Genomic DNA, 13,646 nt, shown 5'->3' on the forward strand with positions numbered 1-13,646 from the left:
GAGCTATCACCCACTGGGTTTGAGAGGAACAGTGTGATACCTTCTGGCAGAGCACCTTAATTTCATTCTGATTGATTCTCTATAGGGTTCCAGCACAGCTGTGAGACTTCTGTTTTGAGAAATACAGGTGAAAGATTGACCTCTGGGAAACACTACCAAAAACTTGTTTATGCTTATTTGATTCATTTATTAATGAAGAAAGCTGATGACCTGTTGTTGTACAGTTTTATGAAGTGCCAATATAAGCTGAGGGTTCGAAAGCAGCCTTGCAGGAACAGCAGCACCACCTTGCTTGTGAAGAAAAAGGAGCAAGAAAAGAACATGTTTTGGTGGATAGTTCTTGGTTTATTTTGTTTTTAATTGCTTTAGATCTTGGTGGAATACTAGTCTTTGGGAGCATCATATGTCCTCTGAGGTGAAGGATATGCAGACCCATGGAAGTTAGTCCAGAGGGAGTGTAAATATTGGACTGGATATCCTGTCAACAGCTACTGAGATGTTTGTCCTGCTGTTCCAGGGGTGATCCAGAAAAGGGCACGGTGCTGGGGTCACACAAGGGAGGACTGGAGAGAAGAGGAGCCCAGCTGGGATTCATAGATCACCTGCTTCTCCTCAAAAGTTAGAATTGTGAAGAAAAATACAACTAAAACCAAATGCATAGCACTACATATGTATCCTGTATCTAGATCTATGTGATAGTTTTCTGTCATGCTTGCCTTCAAAGGGTTTTATTCAATGGTGAAGTAAAATGTTTTTTTCCTCTGCCTTTTTTCACTAGGATCTGTGGAGGTCAAATGCTGGTGACATTTGCAGACAGCAAGTCAGCTCTTCGTGTTATGGATATAGATGGTGCCAAAGTAAGATTTTCTCAAATCTATAATAATAATTTCATAACAAATTTCTCAAAAGTGGTTGTTGAGAATGAGGTATTTGAGTTTCTACCTAAATGGAGTAGCATTATTTCAAAGAAAGTTAGTGCTCACGATGTCCTTAACTTTCACAGCTGCTGAGGCTATTAATGCAGTATTTTAGTTTCAGGATGGCATGAGGTGACTTTTCATGGAGCTCCTAAGCAGTGCTTAGCATCTGGCCTCTGATACCACTGCAGAACACAAGGACTTGTTCATGAGTGTGGCTACTTGAAGCAGTTCTGACATTCTGTGTGACTTTATACTGTTGCTAAAGCATCCTCATGACTGTGCTTTGGAGATTTTTTGTTTCTCTTCATTGTATCAAAGAGGCTTCTTCTGCTAAGCTGTAACAACATGATTCATTGGCTTCCATGGCAAATCCAGCATTAGCAGTAGGCATTTACCTTCCCATCCCCTGCTTTTCCTTCGCACACACATACTCTACAATTCATCAACCCCCTCATTTATGCTGAAAAAACTGTTTGTAGGGCTGCCCTGTAAACTTAAGACTGAAGTAATGGATTTAACTCTCATTCTTCTTTCATATTTGCAGTTTTATCTTTCGACTCCTGCAATTGATGTAATTTATAGCACAGACTGAAACACAATTGTATGCACACAGTATGTGAAGGTGCAAGGAATCTGGGTTGGGAACTTTTCAAACTAATTTTCCTGTCAAAGCTGCTGCCTTGTCTGCATTTCACCCCAAATATCACAGAGCAACACACATAAGCAGCTGAAGTCCTAATCTGCCTGAAAATACACTTTCCATATACATCAGCCATCATACATGAGATTTTCTGGTCAGAGTCTCCTTACAGGTGGCAGCAGGTACAAAAGTCTTGTGTGTTTTAAAGCTGCTGACTCAAAAATGGCATTCTCCCATGACAATATTGCTATCACAATGTTGTTTTCATGGTATTTGATGTTTCATCTATTTCTCTATTATTTCCCAAATGCAGCAGCAGTGCTTTTGAGCTGTGAAGCTCATTTTCTTTCAAGAATATTGTTACAGTCTGAAAACTTGGTTATGGGAGTAAAAGAGTGTTTCCTTTCCATTTAGCTTCTGAAGTGAAGCTTTAGTTGCATCAATTTCTGAAGCAGTTGTACAACAGGCTGGCAGCACTTGCTTATTCTGTTCAAGCATTCTCATTTTTGTGAAGGTGCTTGGCAAAGGGAAACAATTCTTTCTTAGATTAGAGGCAGAACAGTGAAGATCCAGCCCAAGACTAAGGACTGGCTAAAGGGCCTTCAGGAGGAAATTGCTCGAAAACGGGACAGCGTTGTCCCCATGTCCCCCACGGCAAACTCCCATCTTCTGGAAGAAAATTTTGACTTCTCAAGTTTGGATTATGAGTCAGAAGGTAAGCAACAGGTTTCTAAGCTAAGTAGTGAGAAATTGCTTTGCTGACTTTGGTTGCACAGAGAAGGTACAGTATGAGTGTCAGTGGCACCTTAATTTGTAATGAAGCCACACTTCTTAAAAAGAGGACTGTAATTAAAGCCACGAGCTGACTCTGTGCCTGGGCAGAGAACTGTTACTTAAATCATCCTGTCAATTTAGTGTTATATGTTAGCAAATTCAATGTATGGTGCAGGTGTCTGTATAGAGACACTCTGTAATGAAACACATGGGTTGGTTACACAAGAATCTTGCCCAGCCTATATATTAAATTAACTGATAGTATAGATTAATTAGTTGGTAGTGTGGAGAGACAGAGAATGAATTTGCTCATTAATTCTTTGTTATCTAATACTTTAATCCAGGTGATATAGAGGATGAAGACGATTACTTAGAGGATGCTCTGTGTCAACACCTAGTAGCAGACACAGAAGATATGTCTGAGAGCTCTGGACACTGTGCATCTGTAGCTCTTTCAAACAAATCTGGACAAACCCCCCGCCTGTATAAAGGTAAAGTATCTGCCTTCCTTAGGGTAAGACCTGAAGGTTTGTTGTTTGTTCTCCTGTCATATGTATTTCCTTGTTCATTTATATTTTCATTCTAGGTTCTCCTGTAGTGCCTATTTATGCTCAACTCCGCTTGAGTTAGTGATTGTAATTGAGGTCCTCAGGCATAACAGCAACAGAAATGATGAAACTTAGATTCTCCTTCTCTCTAGGCCAGGGCAAGGCAGGAAGGCTGAAAAACGCTTTTTTTCCTTTTCTAGACAGAAGAAATTAAGTCTTTTTAACCATTTGATGTTGTTCGGCACCAGAACATACAATCAAAAAATTGCATGCTATTTTCTTATTGGTGAGGGCCAAAGCAAAATCAAACCAAAAGAATCCTGTTGATTCAGTGATGGGCTCAACTCTGTCCTTTGAGCAGTAACAGTGGCAGAGCAGTCAGCTGTAAGCTGGGAGGTTGTGTTCAAATTACTTCAGAGACCTGAAGTTTCTCCCCATTTGATTTATTTCTGAAAGAGTCAAGGTTCATAGAAAATATATATATATATGTATATATTCATTCTTTAGGTTCTTCATAAATGTGTTACCGTTTTTCTCGCTCGTTTGCACATTACTGTGAAGTGACTTGGTAAAAAGAAGATAAAGCTGTGGAGAGAAAACTGATAGAAACTGCAGAAAGAACTAGCCAAGCCAGTCGTGGTCTTACAATGGGATGTGATCAGGACATGCTTCAGTGGCCAAGCATTGACAGGCTGGGATATGTATTAAACACCTCATTGTGACAGCAAGTGATTCAGTAGCTGTCATTCTGCACTCTCTCAGAAGTGCTTTGTCTTCTGACATAAAAGTGAAAACTTTATTACCTTCAAAGGTTGAGTCAGAAGTAGAGTTCACAAAGATTAAATGAAATTCGTACACTTACACAGACAGATTTTCCAAACAGAGTGATTTATGGCTTTCTTGCCCACCTTGAGTCATAGGCTGGGTTCAATGTGGCCAGACCCAGAAGCCTATCCCTGAGTCAAGGAGTAATCAGTCATTATTAAATACTGTGAAGTCAATCACTTTGTGTTATAGGGTGCCTTGCCCTCCAAGCACCTCTGGCCTACTGTGTGATGATTCATTAAGCCACAGAGAATTGCAGTGAGTCTTGTCACCCACACTAACTCTTCTCCACAAAAAATATCACAAAGTAAATAGAGGTTATGGAGTATAGTTTGAAGGAGGTCAGGGTGGGGTCATGATCTCACACAACTCAAAATATGATATATTCAATTAATCTTAAAGTGTCTGCAATTTCAGATTCCTCCATAGGCTTCCAATTCTGCCTGACTAACTCCTAATTGAAGGTATGATGACTGTGTAGCTGGTGGTAGACACAGATGGAAAACAGTGACAGGCACAATAGTGTGTATGTGTGCTTCTGAGGTCAGGGAAGGGCACAGCCTCATGAAACTGATGTCCCTGCCAGCAGCCTTTCAGGGACAGAATTGAGTGGTGGTGGCTGGTTTTTGTTGTGTTCAGTTTTACTGCCAGGACTTCAAACCGTGCCTCCAGGTGCCTGCATGACTCCTTGGATCTTACTGATGAGCCCGTATCTGCAGCTTAGAAGTATTGAAAATGCAGAGAGCATGGGGAGGGCGGGCTGGGCAGACCACAGGCTCTGTGGCTGCCATCTGCTGCTGAGTGGGAGCAGGAAACTGTGAGGCAGCTCGTGATTCCCTGCAGAGCATAGCTTTCTGAAAAACAAGGACTTGTTTACAAATGCCTGAAGTACAAGAGACTGCTGCTATGTAATTCCACCCCCATCTCTCCAAACCCCAGGGACAAAACTAAACCCAGTGAATCTTGGAGCCCTAAAGAACAAGAGCTGCATAGCTGGGCAGCCGTGGCAGGGTGAGAGGACTGAAGTGAAAGTCCTCCATCTAAAGCAGATGGGGGAGAATAAAGCAATCCACACTTCTCCCCTCTCCAGCTGTCAGAACGGCTTAGATGGGAATGAAAGACTGAGTAACTAGTTAGCAATGTACAGTGCAGCCAAGAGCCAGCAGATTGAGACAGCTGTACCTGTTAGGAGATGTTGCTGGAAAGCAGAGATGTGATGATTGAGCCATTCAGACAGATTTTTCTGTGGTATAAAAACAGTTCTCCTGTGCAAGAGAAGGTGTCTAATCCTCAAATGGAATTCCTGTGTTTGGCATGGAAGGCAAGGAATTCACCATGACTAGCCAAGACAGTTTGAATGGGAGCAGGTTGCCACCAAGTCTGGCTGTGAAAATCTCAGAATCTAACAAGGTGCCCAGTAACCCCAGAATCAGATGCAGGCATTCTTTGTGTTGGTGCAAACAGCTAATAAATGGTGGAAAAGGAGAGAGAGAAAGAAAGAAGCATTTGACAAAAGGGTAGACGTTTCTTGCAGTGGGAGCAGGTAGACATTGGGGGAGAGCAAAACAGTGTGAACAGAGCTATGACATGTTGCTGAGAGACCTGGCTGAGGCCACTCATAGTCACCTCTCTCCTGACCTCTCAGATCTGGTGCACCTCACCCAGTGTGTATCTCATACAGACACTTTATAAAATGTCCCTAGATGATGCAGACCTGGCTGATCTGAAGCGGGAGCTGGAGGCGAGTGGGGAATGCAGACGCCGGATTCCAAGCAGGTCTCTGTCTATTCCTACCAGGCCTCGGCCACTTCAGCCGCCACAGAGGCCTCCCCCTCCTGGTAAGTTTAACTTTCTTTAATGTGGTGTTGGCCCCAACTGAACAGTTTTTGCCTGCCATGTCTGAAGACAAAGAAAGTAATACCTTGTTCTGAAATGTGAGGCTGTCGAGGTACTTCTACTTGCTTCCCAGCCTGTTTCAACCTGAGTATTACTGCCATTAGCAATGAGAGAAGTTTGTCTTTAGGATGACACTCCACAGAATAAAGTTTGTCTTTAGGATACTCCACAAAAAAAAAAGCCTTTTGTAAAGATAAAATGACCCATATGTTTCATACTAGCTCACCACTCAGGTTAGTGAGTTGAGCAACCACTTTGTGGCAATAAAGATATTGGTACTTATGCCTGCTGACTTCTAAAGTCACTGAGTGTTTTCTTGCAGTTTTTTGGTTTCTGAATTAATTTTAATCAGAATTTCAAAAACCTTTGACAAAATACTTTCTCTGGACAGTTTTTGTCCTTTCCTTCTTTCCAAGCAATTCTTGTATGCTTTTGTGTTTATGAAAGAAATGCAAAGTGGATGATGATTTTCAGTGAGGCACAAAGGGGAAGTGATGCTCTTTACCTAAGCTCTGCCCACCTGAGATGCCATCCAGAACTGTGCTGTTCCTGTTTTTATGGCTGCTTCTGGATGAATGCTGATTGCTAGATGTGCATAATGATCTTTGCCTCCTGTATTAGACAAGCTATACATCACATTTTTCTTGCAGCCCTGAAGTCTCTCCTTTGTGTAAATTTTCCAGACTTAAATGAGAAGTTCTGTGATGCTCACCTGCTAGAAGATGAGTTCTTTAGGATTATTTCCATTCATTTTTGAGTCTGTTGCACAGAAGTGCCAACACTGGTCTCTGTATTTCTGTGCCTAGAATGCAATGTTAATGCTCAGCCGAGGTTATCTAATTAATTAAATTAAAGAAAGACTAACTAGAAAACTGCTTCCTGAAACAGTTCAAGATTTTGGGAGGGTGATGGCATGCACACTGGTTTTGCTCCATTGCAGATAAAATGTTGTACCAGCTCTTGAATGTGAAAAGCTGTTTTTTATTCCTCTTCCAGCTGGAACATCAGGCAAAAAGTCCCCCTCAGATGGTTCCCTCTCTCCAGGAAGCCATTCCACCTGCTCCATCCTGGCTACGGCAAAGCTGCTTCCCGGAGCCCCTCAGCAGCCAGTGAGTACTGCTGCTCAGCATGGCCCCTTGGCATTGTCCTGATCCCTCCCATCCACACTGAGTATCACGTACAGGATGCACCTGTCATACAAGGAAGGAAGTCCATCACATGTCTGAGCTGAAAATGCCAAGATAACTTCTTGTACTGTAATACTAAACTGTAGGCCCTGTTAGGCAGCAGAAAAATGTTAATAAATTGCCAGGAACTAGAAAGGCCAAAGAGGGAGAGAGAGAATGAATTGTGCAAGACCAGGGCACTGGTGCTGCTTTCTGACAGATGCTAAATTGAATTTTTAACACCATCATCATATGGTTTAATTCTTTTCTCACCTCTGCTTTGGTGGGCCATGCTAGTGCCCCAAAAGCATGAAAAGTCTTGACCACTGCCAGCAAGGCTGTTAGTCCCCTGGGGAGACCAAGACCAGAATGTGGAAACACCTCCCCACTCCTGTCTTGCTGGATGAGGACCCTAATGCATTGAACAAGGGATGGCTAAGGGACTAGCTGTGGTATTCAGGCATTGGCCTTCTGTCAGCTGGCAGCAAAGATGTAGAATTTGCCAAAAGATTCCCCACTATTTCTTTAGTATTTATAGATCACTGAATAGCCACTGGCAAGAACAGATTTTTACAGGTATATGAGCTTTATTACAGGCGTACAAGAAAAATCAGTTCTCTCAAGATTACTCATTCCCCTGTATTTTTTAAAGCCTAAAGTCCGGACTGGAATAAGCAAACCTTACAATGTCAAGCAGATCAAAACTACCACAGCTGAGGAAGCAGAAGAAGCTATTAGATGTCTTATGGAGGCCAAAGGAGGTGAGCACAGCTTTCTAACTGACTTCTGAAAATCTTTAAAGAAAGAAAACTGTAGGTGTATTCATCTCATCATAGCCCAGATGCACATATTGCTATTCAGAATTTCACCTGAACACGTTCTTGCAAAATTGTACATGGTATTCTCTGTCAGTTCTGATATTATTAACCTTTTTTCAAGGTGATTAAAATTTTATATTTTGTTGTAGAACCTGCTGCTAGAAGCACCTTGGGTTATTTATGCCCAGATTTAGTTGGAAAAATTAAAATATAGAGATGGGATTTTACTAAACTGATGATGCCTGTGTTAGTTCAGAGTTGCATAGAGGATATTTGCTGCTCTATTTACTGAATGCTCACTATTCCAAGCAGAACTACATAGCAAATGCAGCTCTAGGAGAAATAACCTGGATTCTGCTCACATTTGGACAGCAAGTATAGCTGTAACCTAGATAAAAGCTTGCACTACTTCAGCTTGAATAGCTAAGCTAAAAGGCTACTCTGTGTTTAGGCTCTCTGTGTAGTCCCTGGAGAAGAGAGCTTCTTGCAAGGGCAAGTTGGAGCACGAAATTAGCTTAGGTACTGTGAATGTACACCCCAGGGCTGCATGCAGTCTTTCTGCTGATGCTGTATGAGTGAGAATGGCTACCTAAATTTGCAAGGCTCTCAGTTTAGGAGAAAACCATCCCTTTTCATTTATATGTAGAATGAATGCAGTCTGGAATAATCCCATTTATTTAGAAATATTGTAAAGGCATCTTGATGTTTGTTCCTCAGTGCTGTTCATTTAATTTTGAAATCAGATTTACTCTCCATTGATTTTGGAATTCACATTCACTTGGTGTGGGTAAGAAAACTAGTCTGGTCAGCATCACTTCCAGTCCCTTGTGCTGTACCACCAGTTGGCATTTGCTTCCCAAAGTACTCTACAAGATGCACTTGGTATCGTTAACTTGGTTTTCCAGATAATGACAAAAGGAGACTCAGAGCTTGAGCCCAGTAATCCTGAACCCCCAGCCAGTGTTTTTTCTACTTGACCAAATGGTGGCACAGCACTGCTAGTTTGGCATGAAGTTATTTCAGACAGGGAAGTTTTTCCCTAACAGCCTTTTAAAGATGTTATAGGATTGTAAAGGTCTGTGCTTATTTCCAAAACCTACGTTCTTGGCCTGAGTTGGCCCTATAGGCATGAACATTTTGGGAAACGTGATTGTGAAAGAAATTATTTTGAATCTATGTTCTGATCAGCCTGAGATGCCATATTTGGTTTTGCTTTTCAGGACTACAGGAAGATGCAGTAAAGCCTGTTCCAACCAGAAACCAAACTTCCTCCAAACCTGAGGCTCTTCCCAGCATCACAAAGTCAGCATCATTTCAAGGGTCACAGGCAGGAGCAGTGCCCGTGCCTCATCGTCCACCACCCAAAGTTCCAACTCCAAAGAAGCCAGTGCCCCTGCAAAGGACTGGAGTCAAGGTGGAAAATGTAAGAGAGTTGCAGCAAAATGCATCCAGCTTCCACTACACAGTGTGAATAATGGAGGGGTGGGCTGGTTGTTTTTTATAGGAAGTCCTGTCATGTCAGTAGGTGCTGGAATGATTTTGTGTATTATACTCACCAAGGCACAAAAATGCAAGAAAGATTGGAAAGTGAGCCATATTCAGCTTTTCTATTTGTCAGTCCATTCTCTTACTTTTCTTCTGGTTTGTCTAAACCTTGTCAGAATTTAAGACTCATTTGTTCTTTATCACTTTTGACCATGAGTGGTCTGCTCTGTAATGATTTGAGGCAGCTTCTTCATCAGTTCTGTGTCCTGTGTCATTCCTTGCTTTTCTTGCACACCTTGTAATGGGATTCAGCCTTTCAGTTTGAATTCTGGAGTCTACTCAAGAGTTCATGTTCTCAAAAATGCAAAGCTGTAGGTGTTTAGATTTTAATCTATGTCAGGTCTCTACGATGGAGATAATAGTTCACCTCTAGAGCTGCTAAAATGATCATCTAATTTGTAAAGCAATGTAAGTACAAGAGAAAGACAAATAATAGCCTTTTATATTCTTCTTTTGACAGAATCTCTGCTAAGGAAGCTCTCTTCTAAATTGTTAGGGCTCCTGCCTTATCTTCCTTTGGTAAAGGCATTCACCCCTTCTCTATAATGGACTTTGTGCCATCTTTACTTAGCAGATTCACCAAAAAAACCAACCCAGACAGCACAGTCTATGCCAAGGAGTGATCAGTTTGTTTTCTTTATGTCACCATTCCCAGGTCACTCCTGAAAGGTGCTGAGAGGGATTGCTATTTTGGTGTTAGTTACATGAGAGCTTCTGCAGGAATAGATCTATTTCAGTTTGACTCTGCTTTGGAATTCCACTCCTTCCTCCATCTGAGGGAGGTCAGATGGGAGTTGTGTACTTGAAAGCCTCTACCCAATTCCCCTCTACCACAGTCAAATGTAGGCAACTTAACAGCACAAAGAAAGAAGTGTCACAGGATATGTCCAGCATGAGATACTGACTAAACACTCTGCCTGCATGAAAAAGCCTGTACATTATCTTTTCATACTATGCAAGGGTAATAAAGAATTTAAATGCTTTCATTCAATCACACAGAGTGTGAGAAATCTGAAGCAGTCCTTGCTCTCCTAGACTGAGCTGAGCTTGTTATTTATATACTTTTAAATGGTGGATGTATGCTAGTCTGGACTTTGAGAGCTTATTTTTATCTTCAGTTGCCAGTGAGACAGGACAGAGCCCTTAATGCATTTACTGAGTTAGCCTAAGCTAATTCTCCTTCAACCTTATCTATCCAAATAAGCTACACCTAAAGGCACGGGCCCATTAATTTAGGCCTCCCTATGCAATCTTGCTTAAATAATATTAGACAGCAGAAAGCTGTAACAAATAAATAACTCCTCAGAACTCTGTTAATTTGGCCCAGAGCAAAATCCTAACTGGAAAGGAAGATGGTCAGAAAGAGCTGCGAGTGAACAGGCTGTAGGGCCCTGGTCCTCCACTAGCTCTCTGTAAATGAAGATGGGTGCAAGGCACAACACGTCAGCCCAGAGCCCAGCAGGTACAGTGGAGAACTGTGCTGTCAAGCCTCCTCTTTGTACTGCTTTTTTTTCTTCCAGGACTGTCAGGTTTTCTTAGTAATGCTGTCAATTAGACTTGCACCAGTAGTGAGTCAGAGTTTAAGGTACCCTTTTTGTTCTCACATTTCTTCTTCCGTTTCCTCCTCAGGCCATATCTCCAGAAGAGCAATTCGACCAACAGACAGCGCAGTCTCCTTTTGGCTTGCTAGAGCCCCATCTAGAAGCTGGAGCTATTCTTAGTCCAACCAAGATTACTCCAGTCCCTAAACCCAGAACACAAGCTGGGAAGCCTCAGGAGAGCAGGGGGAACAGTGAAAGGCAGCCCCCGTCAGCAAGCACGGCTGAGGCCATTGTACTGCCTCCCCAGAACACTCCCTTTGCCCCAAAGGTGCCACCACGAAGAAAGAAGTCAGCTCCTGCAGCTTTTCATCTCCAAGTTCTCCAGAGCAGTGACAGCCCCCTTTTTAGTGGGTCACTGTTCAACTCCAACAACAACAACCCTGGGCCCTGCCCCCAGCCTCATGGCCCTGCTCACTCGGGTCCTACAGCCTCTGCTGGCCCAGGAAACAGCACAACTCAGCCCTTGGCACCAAGTGCTGCAGAACTGATGGCAAAGCTCCAGGGCGCTCCTGCACCAGCAGGCCAGCATCCACAACAACTGGATACCAGCTCCCTTCCAGAGAACACCAATCTTCTGGACCTGGACATGCATTCTTCATTCCCTCTTTCCATACAGGCACCATCAGCTACTTCTCCAGCACACACTTCAGAAAATTTAAATCACCCCAACCTGCAAGATTTCAGTCACTGGGTTACATTTAGTGATGATGAAGACAGCACTGCAGTGGCAGAAGGGTTCAACAAACTGCTCAGCTTAGAAAAAAACAAAAATACCTTAATGAAAAAAAATACTGATTTAGAGTTGTAAAATTTTGCCTCCTTAGTGTTCCTACAGAAATCATAATTATGATGCAAAATAAAAAATAAATCTTTTTTTATTTAATGAAATAGATTATCTGTCCATGCTACATTTCGTTTTCATGTTTAAAGATACGGCCCCTGGAGGGAAGTATATAGAGTACATACAAGCTAACATTACCTAAAGTTCATTTGAAAACTTCCTTATTCTAAGTTATTTCTTTTTATTAATCCATCTTAAGATGTTTTATTTCATTTCAAGTACAAATCATATGTAAGAACATGCAATGGTGTATGGAAGAAAAGACATTAAGAAAAACATTTTCCTGTGAAATGTATATTTTAATCAATTTCTGTTGTTTGAAATAAAGCATCCTGACTTCGAAGAGTTAGACTGCCATAGTTATTCTGGAACGAACATCCAAAAGGGGAACGTACACCAGTATGACAACAGCAATAACACTGCTATTGCTCTGCTACAGGTTTCCTGGTCTTTGTTCCCAAGCCCATGTCCAACAGCATACTTTGAAAACGGACTGTAGTTTTCCACATGCTGTTTCACTGCAAAGAAATGCTAGAGGCTGCTTGTGCATTATCTCTGCAGATCCTGAGGAAATATGGGGAATGGTTGAGACCAGCTGCTGCCACAGGTACTGGCTTATGGATGTCTTTTATGGCTAAAGGCAGTTTAGCAATTCAGTAGTTGTCTCCCTGTTCCCATTCTGTGTCTTGATAAGCAAATACGATGTCAGTCTTCTATTTCCATAGTGCAGATGAGGAAAGAGCTGGTCCTTTTTGCCTTGCCTGTGGGGTAAAACTGCACACAATAGATGCCATTTGTGCAAAGCAGGCACTTAAAAACCGTAACCAGATTGCAACTTGTCATGGTAACTTGTTAAGAGAAGCATCAAGATCTTTTATTATTAAAGGAAGGAGAACATTTTTAAGCAGTTGGTGAAGCTGAAAAAGCAACTAATTAAAAAAAAATTAAGATGTATTCAAAACGTTAAGGTTTTTTTCTTTTTTCCGTAGGAAAATTAATTGCCTTGTTGTCAGCTTCCTGAACACTGGGAATTCAGCCATTTTCTTCCTCACGATGCCTACCTGGTTTCTCTGCCACTGCCAAATTTTGAACACAAGAGGTCCTGTCAGAAAGGATGCTGCCTTTGAGCACCTGTCACCCTCCTCTGCTCTCTCGTTTGCCAGACACTTTAAAAAAATCCCCAGAACCTTCAAAGGCCAAGCCCATAAAACCCAGTGCTAAGCTTCTCCTGTGAGTGTCAGTTTAATGTGGTTGCAGGCTGGTGAATAATGCTAAAGCAAGAGACTCGTTTCCCTGCAAGATGACACAAAGCCTTTGCCTCTTGGTCCTCCTCTTAAAAAAAAATACAGTGAGTATTTATGGGCACATCTCAGTATAAAACATTAGCAGTAAAAAAGAAAGAGTACGGTATATGACCATATCCAACATTTTCTGCAAAGATAATTAACAGCTCTAGGACAGCTAATTTACATGTTAATGAAAGTGTTAGCAGGAAAGCCAATTAAACTGGATTTATACAAGTCAAATAAAATCTGCTTTATTACTCTCCTTGAATAAGAGACGGATGTGGCCTTTAGCATTCCATCTTATGTCAGTGTCTGTGGCAAGCTGCCCACTGAAGGATGAATCCCAGCAGCTCGCTGGTTTATGCTATCAGTGACAGCAGACACTGCTCAGCTGCAGCAAATCAAGGGAAGGGGACAGACAGTCCAGCTGAAAAGGTTACAGCACAGAATGAGGAATCTCCTGTCTCAATAAATTACCTTCCACACCAGTGCCTAACATCCAAGCCAAGTGTTTTCTCAGAGGCAGGAGCCTGTGACCTGCTTGTGACCTGGTTCTAATTTCAATGGTCAGCGGAAGCAAAGCAAGGCTAGACTTGCTCCATGGTTTGGAAATCACTACAGAAAACTCAGACTGGAGGAGGCAGTGATGCTTTCCTTCTCATTTGGGATTAAGCCAGCCCCCACCACGTGAAAAGAGGCCAAGTAACCTGAACCCTCATTACTTGATGTCCACAACCAGGGAACCCACAGCACAGCTCTGTTCTCAGCTCTGCTGCCCATCCTCAC

At 42.2% G+C, this 13,646-nt stretch overlaps 1 protein-coding gene across 2 annotated transcripts in view; it reads left to right on the top strand.

Moving 5' to 3' along the window:
• SYNJ2 (synaptojanin 2) overlaps positions 1 to 11,917 on the top strand; it is a 68,373-nt gene extending 56,456 nt beyond the window's left edge. Inside the window, exons 20-27 of one of the 2 annotated variants that reach the window (XM_042017112.1) lie at positions 779 to 857; positions 2,107 to 2,275; positions 2,679 to 2,825; positions 5,411 to 5,545; positions 6,600 to 6,712; positions 7,422 to 7,530; positions 8,808 to 9,001; positions 10,762 to 11,917. In XM_042017112.1, coding sequence (XP_041873046.1) covers positions 779 to 857; positions 2,107 to 2,275; positions 2,679 to 2,825; positions 5,411 to 5,545; positions 6,600 to 6,712; positions 7,422 to 7,530; positions 8,808 to 9,001; positions 10,762 to 11,541 — 1,726 coding nt within the window. In that variant the 3' untranslated portion in view covers positions 11,542 to 11,917. Of the gene's footprint in view, positions 1 to 778; positions 858 to 2,106; positions 2,276 to 2,678; positions 2,826 to 5,410; positions 5,546 to 6,599; positions 6,713 to 7,421; positions 7,531 to 8,807; positions 9,011 to 10,761 lie in introns of both variants that reach the window. The other variant, XM_042017111.1, reaches the window with a different exon arrangement.
• The last annotated feature ends 1,729 nt before the right edge of the window (positions 11,918 to 13,646 follow it).

Source organism: Corvus kubaryi, unplaced genomic scaffold (genome assembly GCF_017639235.1).
Source record: "Corvus kubaryi isolate FWS band 111438036 unplaced genomic scaffold, C.kubaryi_AGA036_p1.0 split3-73, whole genome shotgun sequence".
Classification (NCBI taxonomy): domain Eukaryota; kingdom Metazoa; phylum Chordata; class Aves; order Passeriformes; family Corvidae; genus Corvus; species Corvus kubaryi.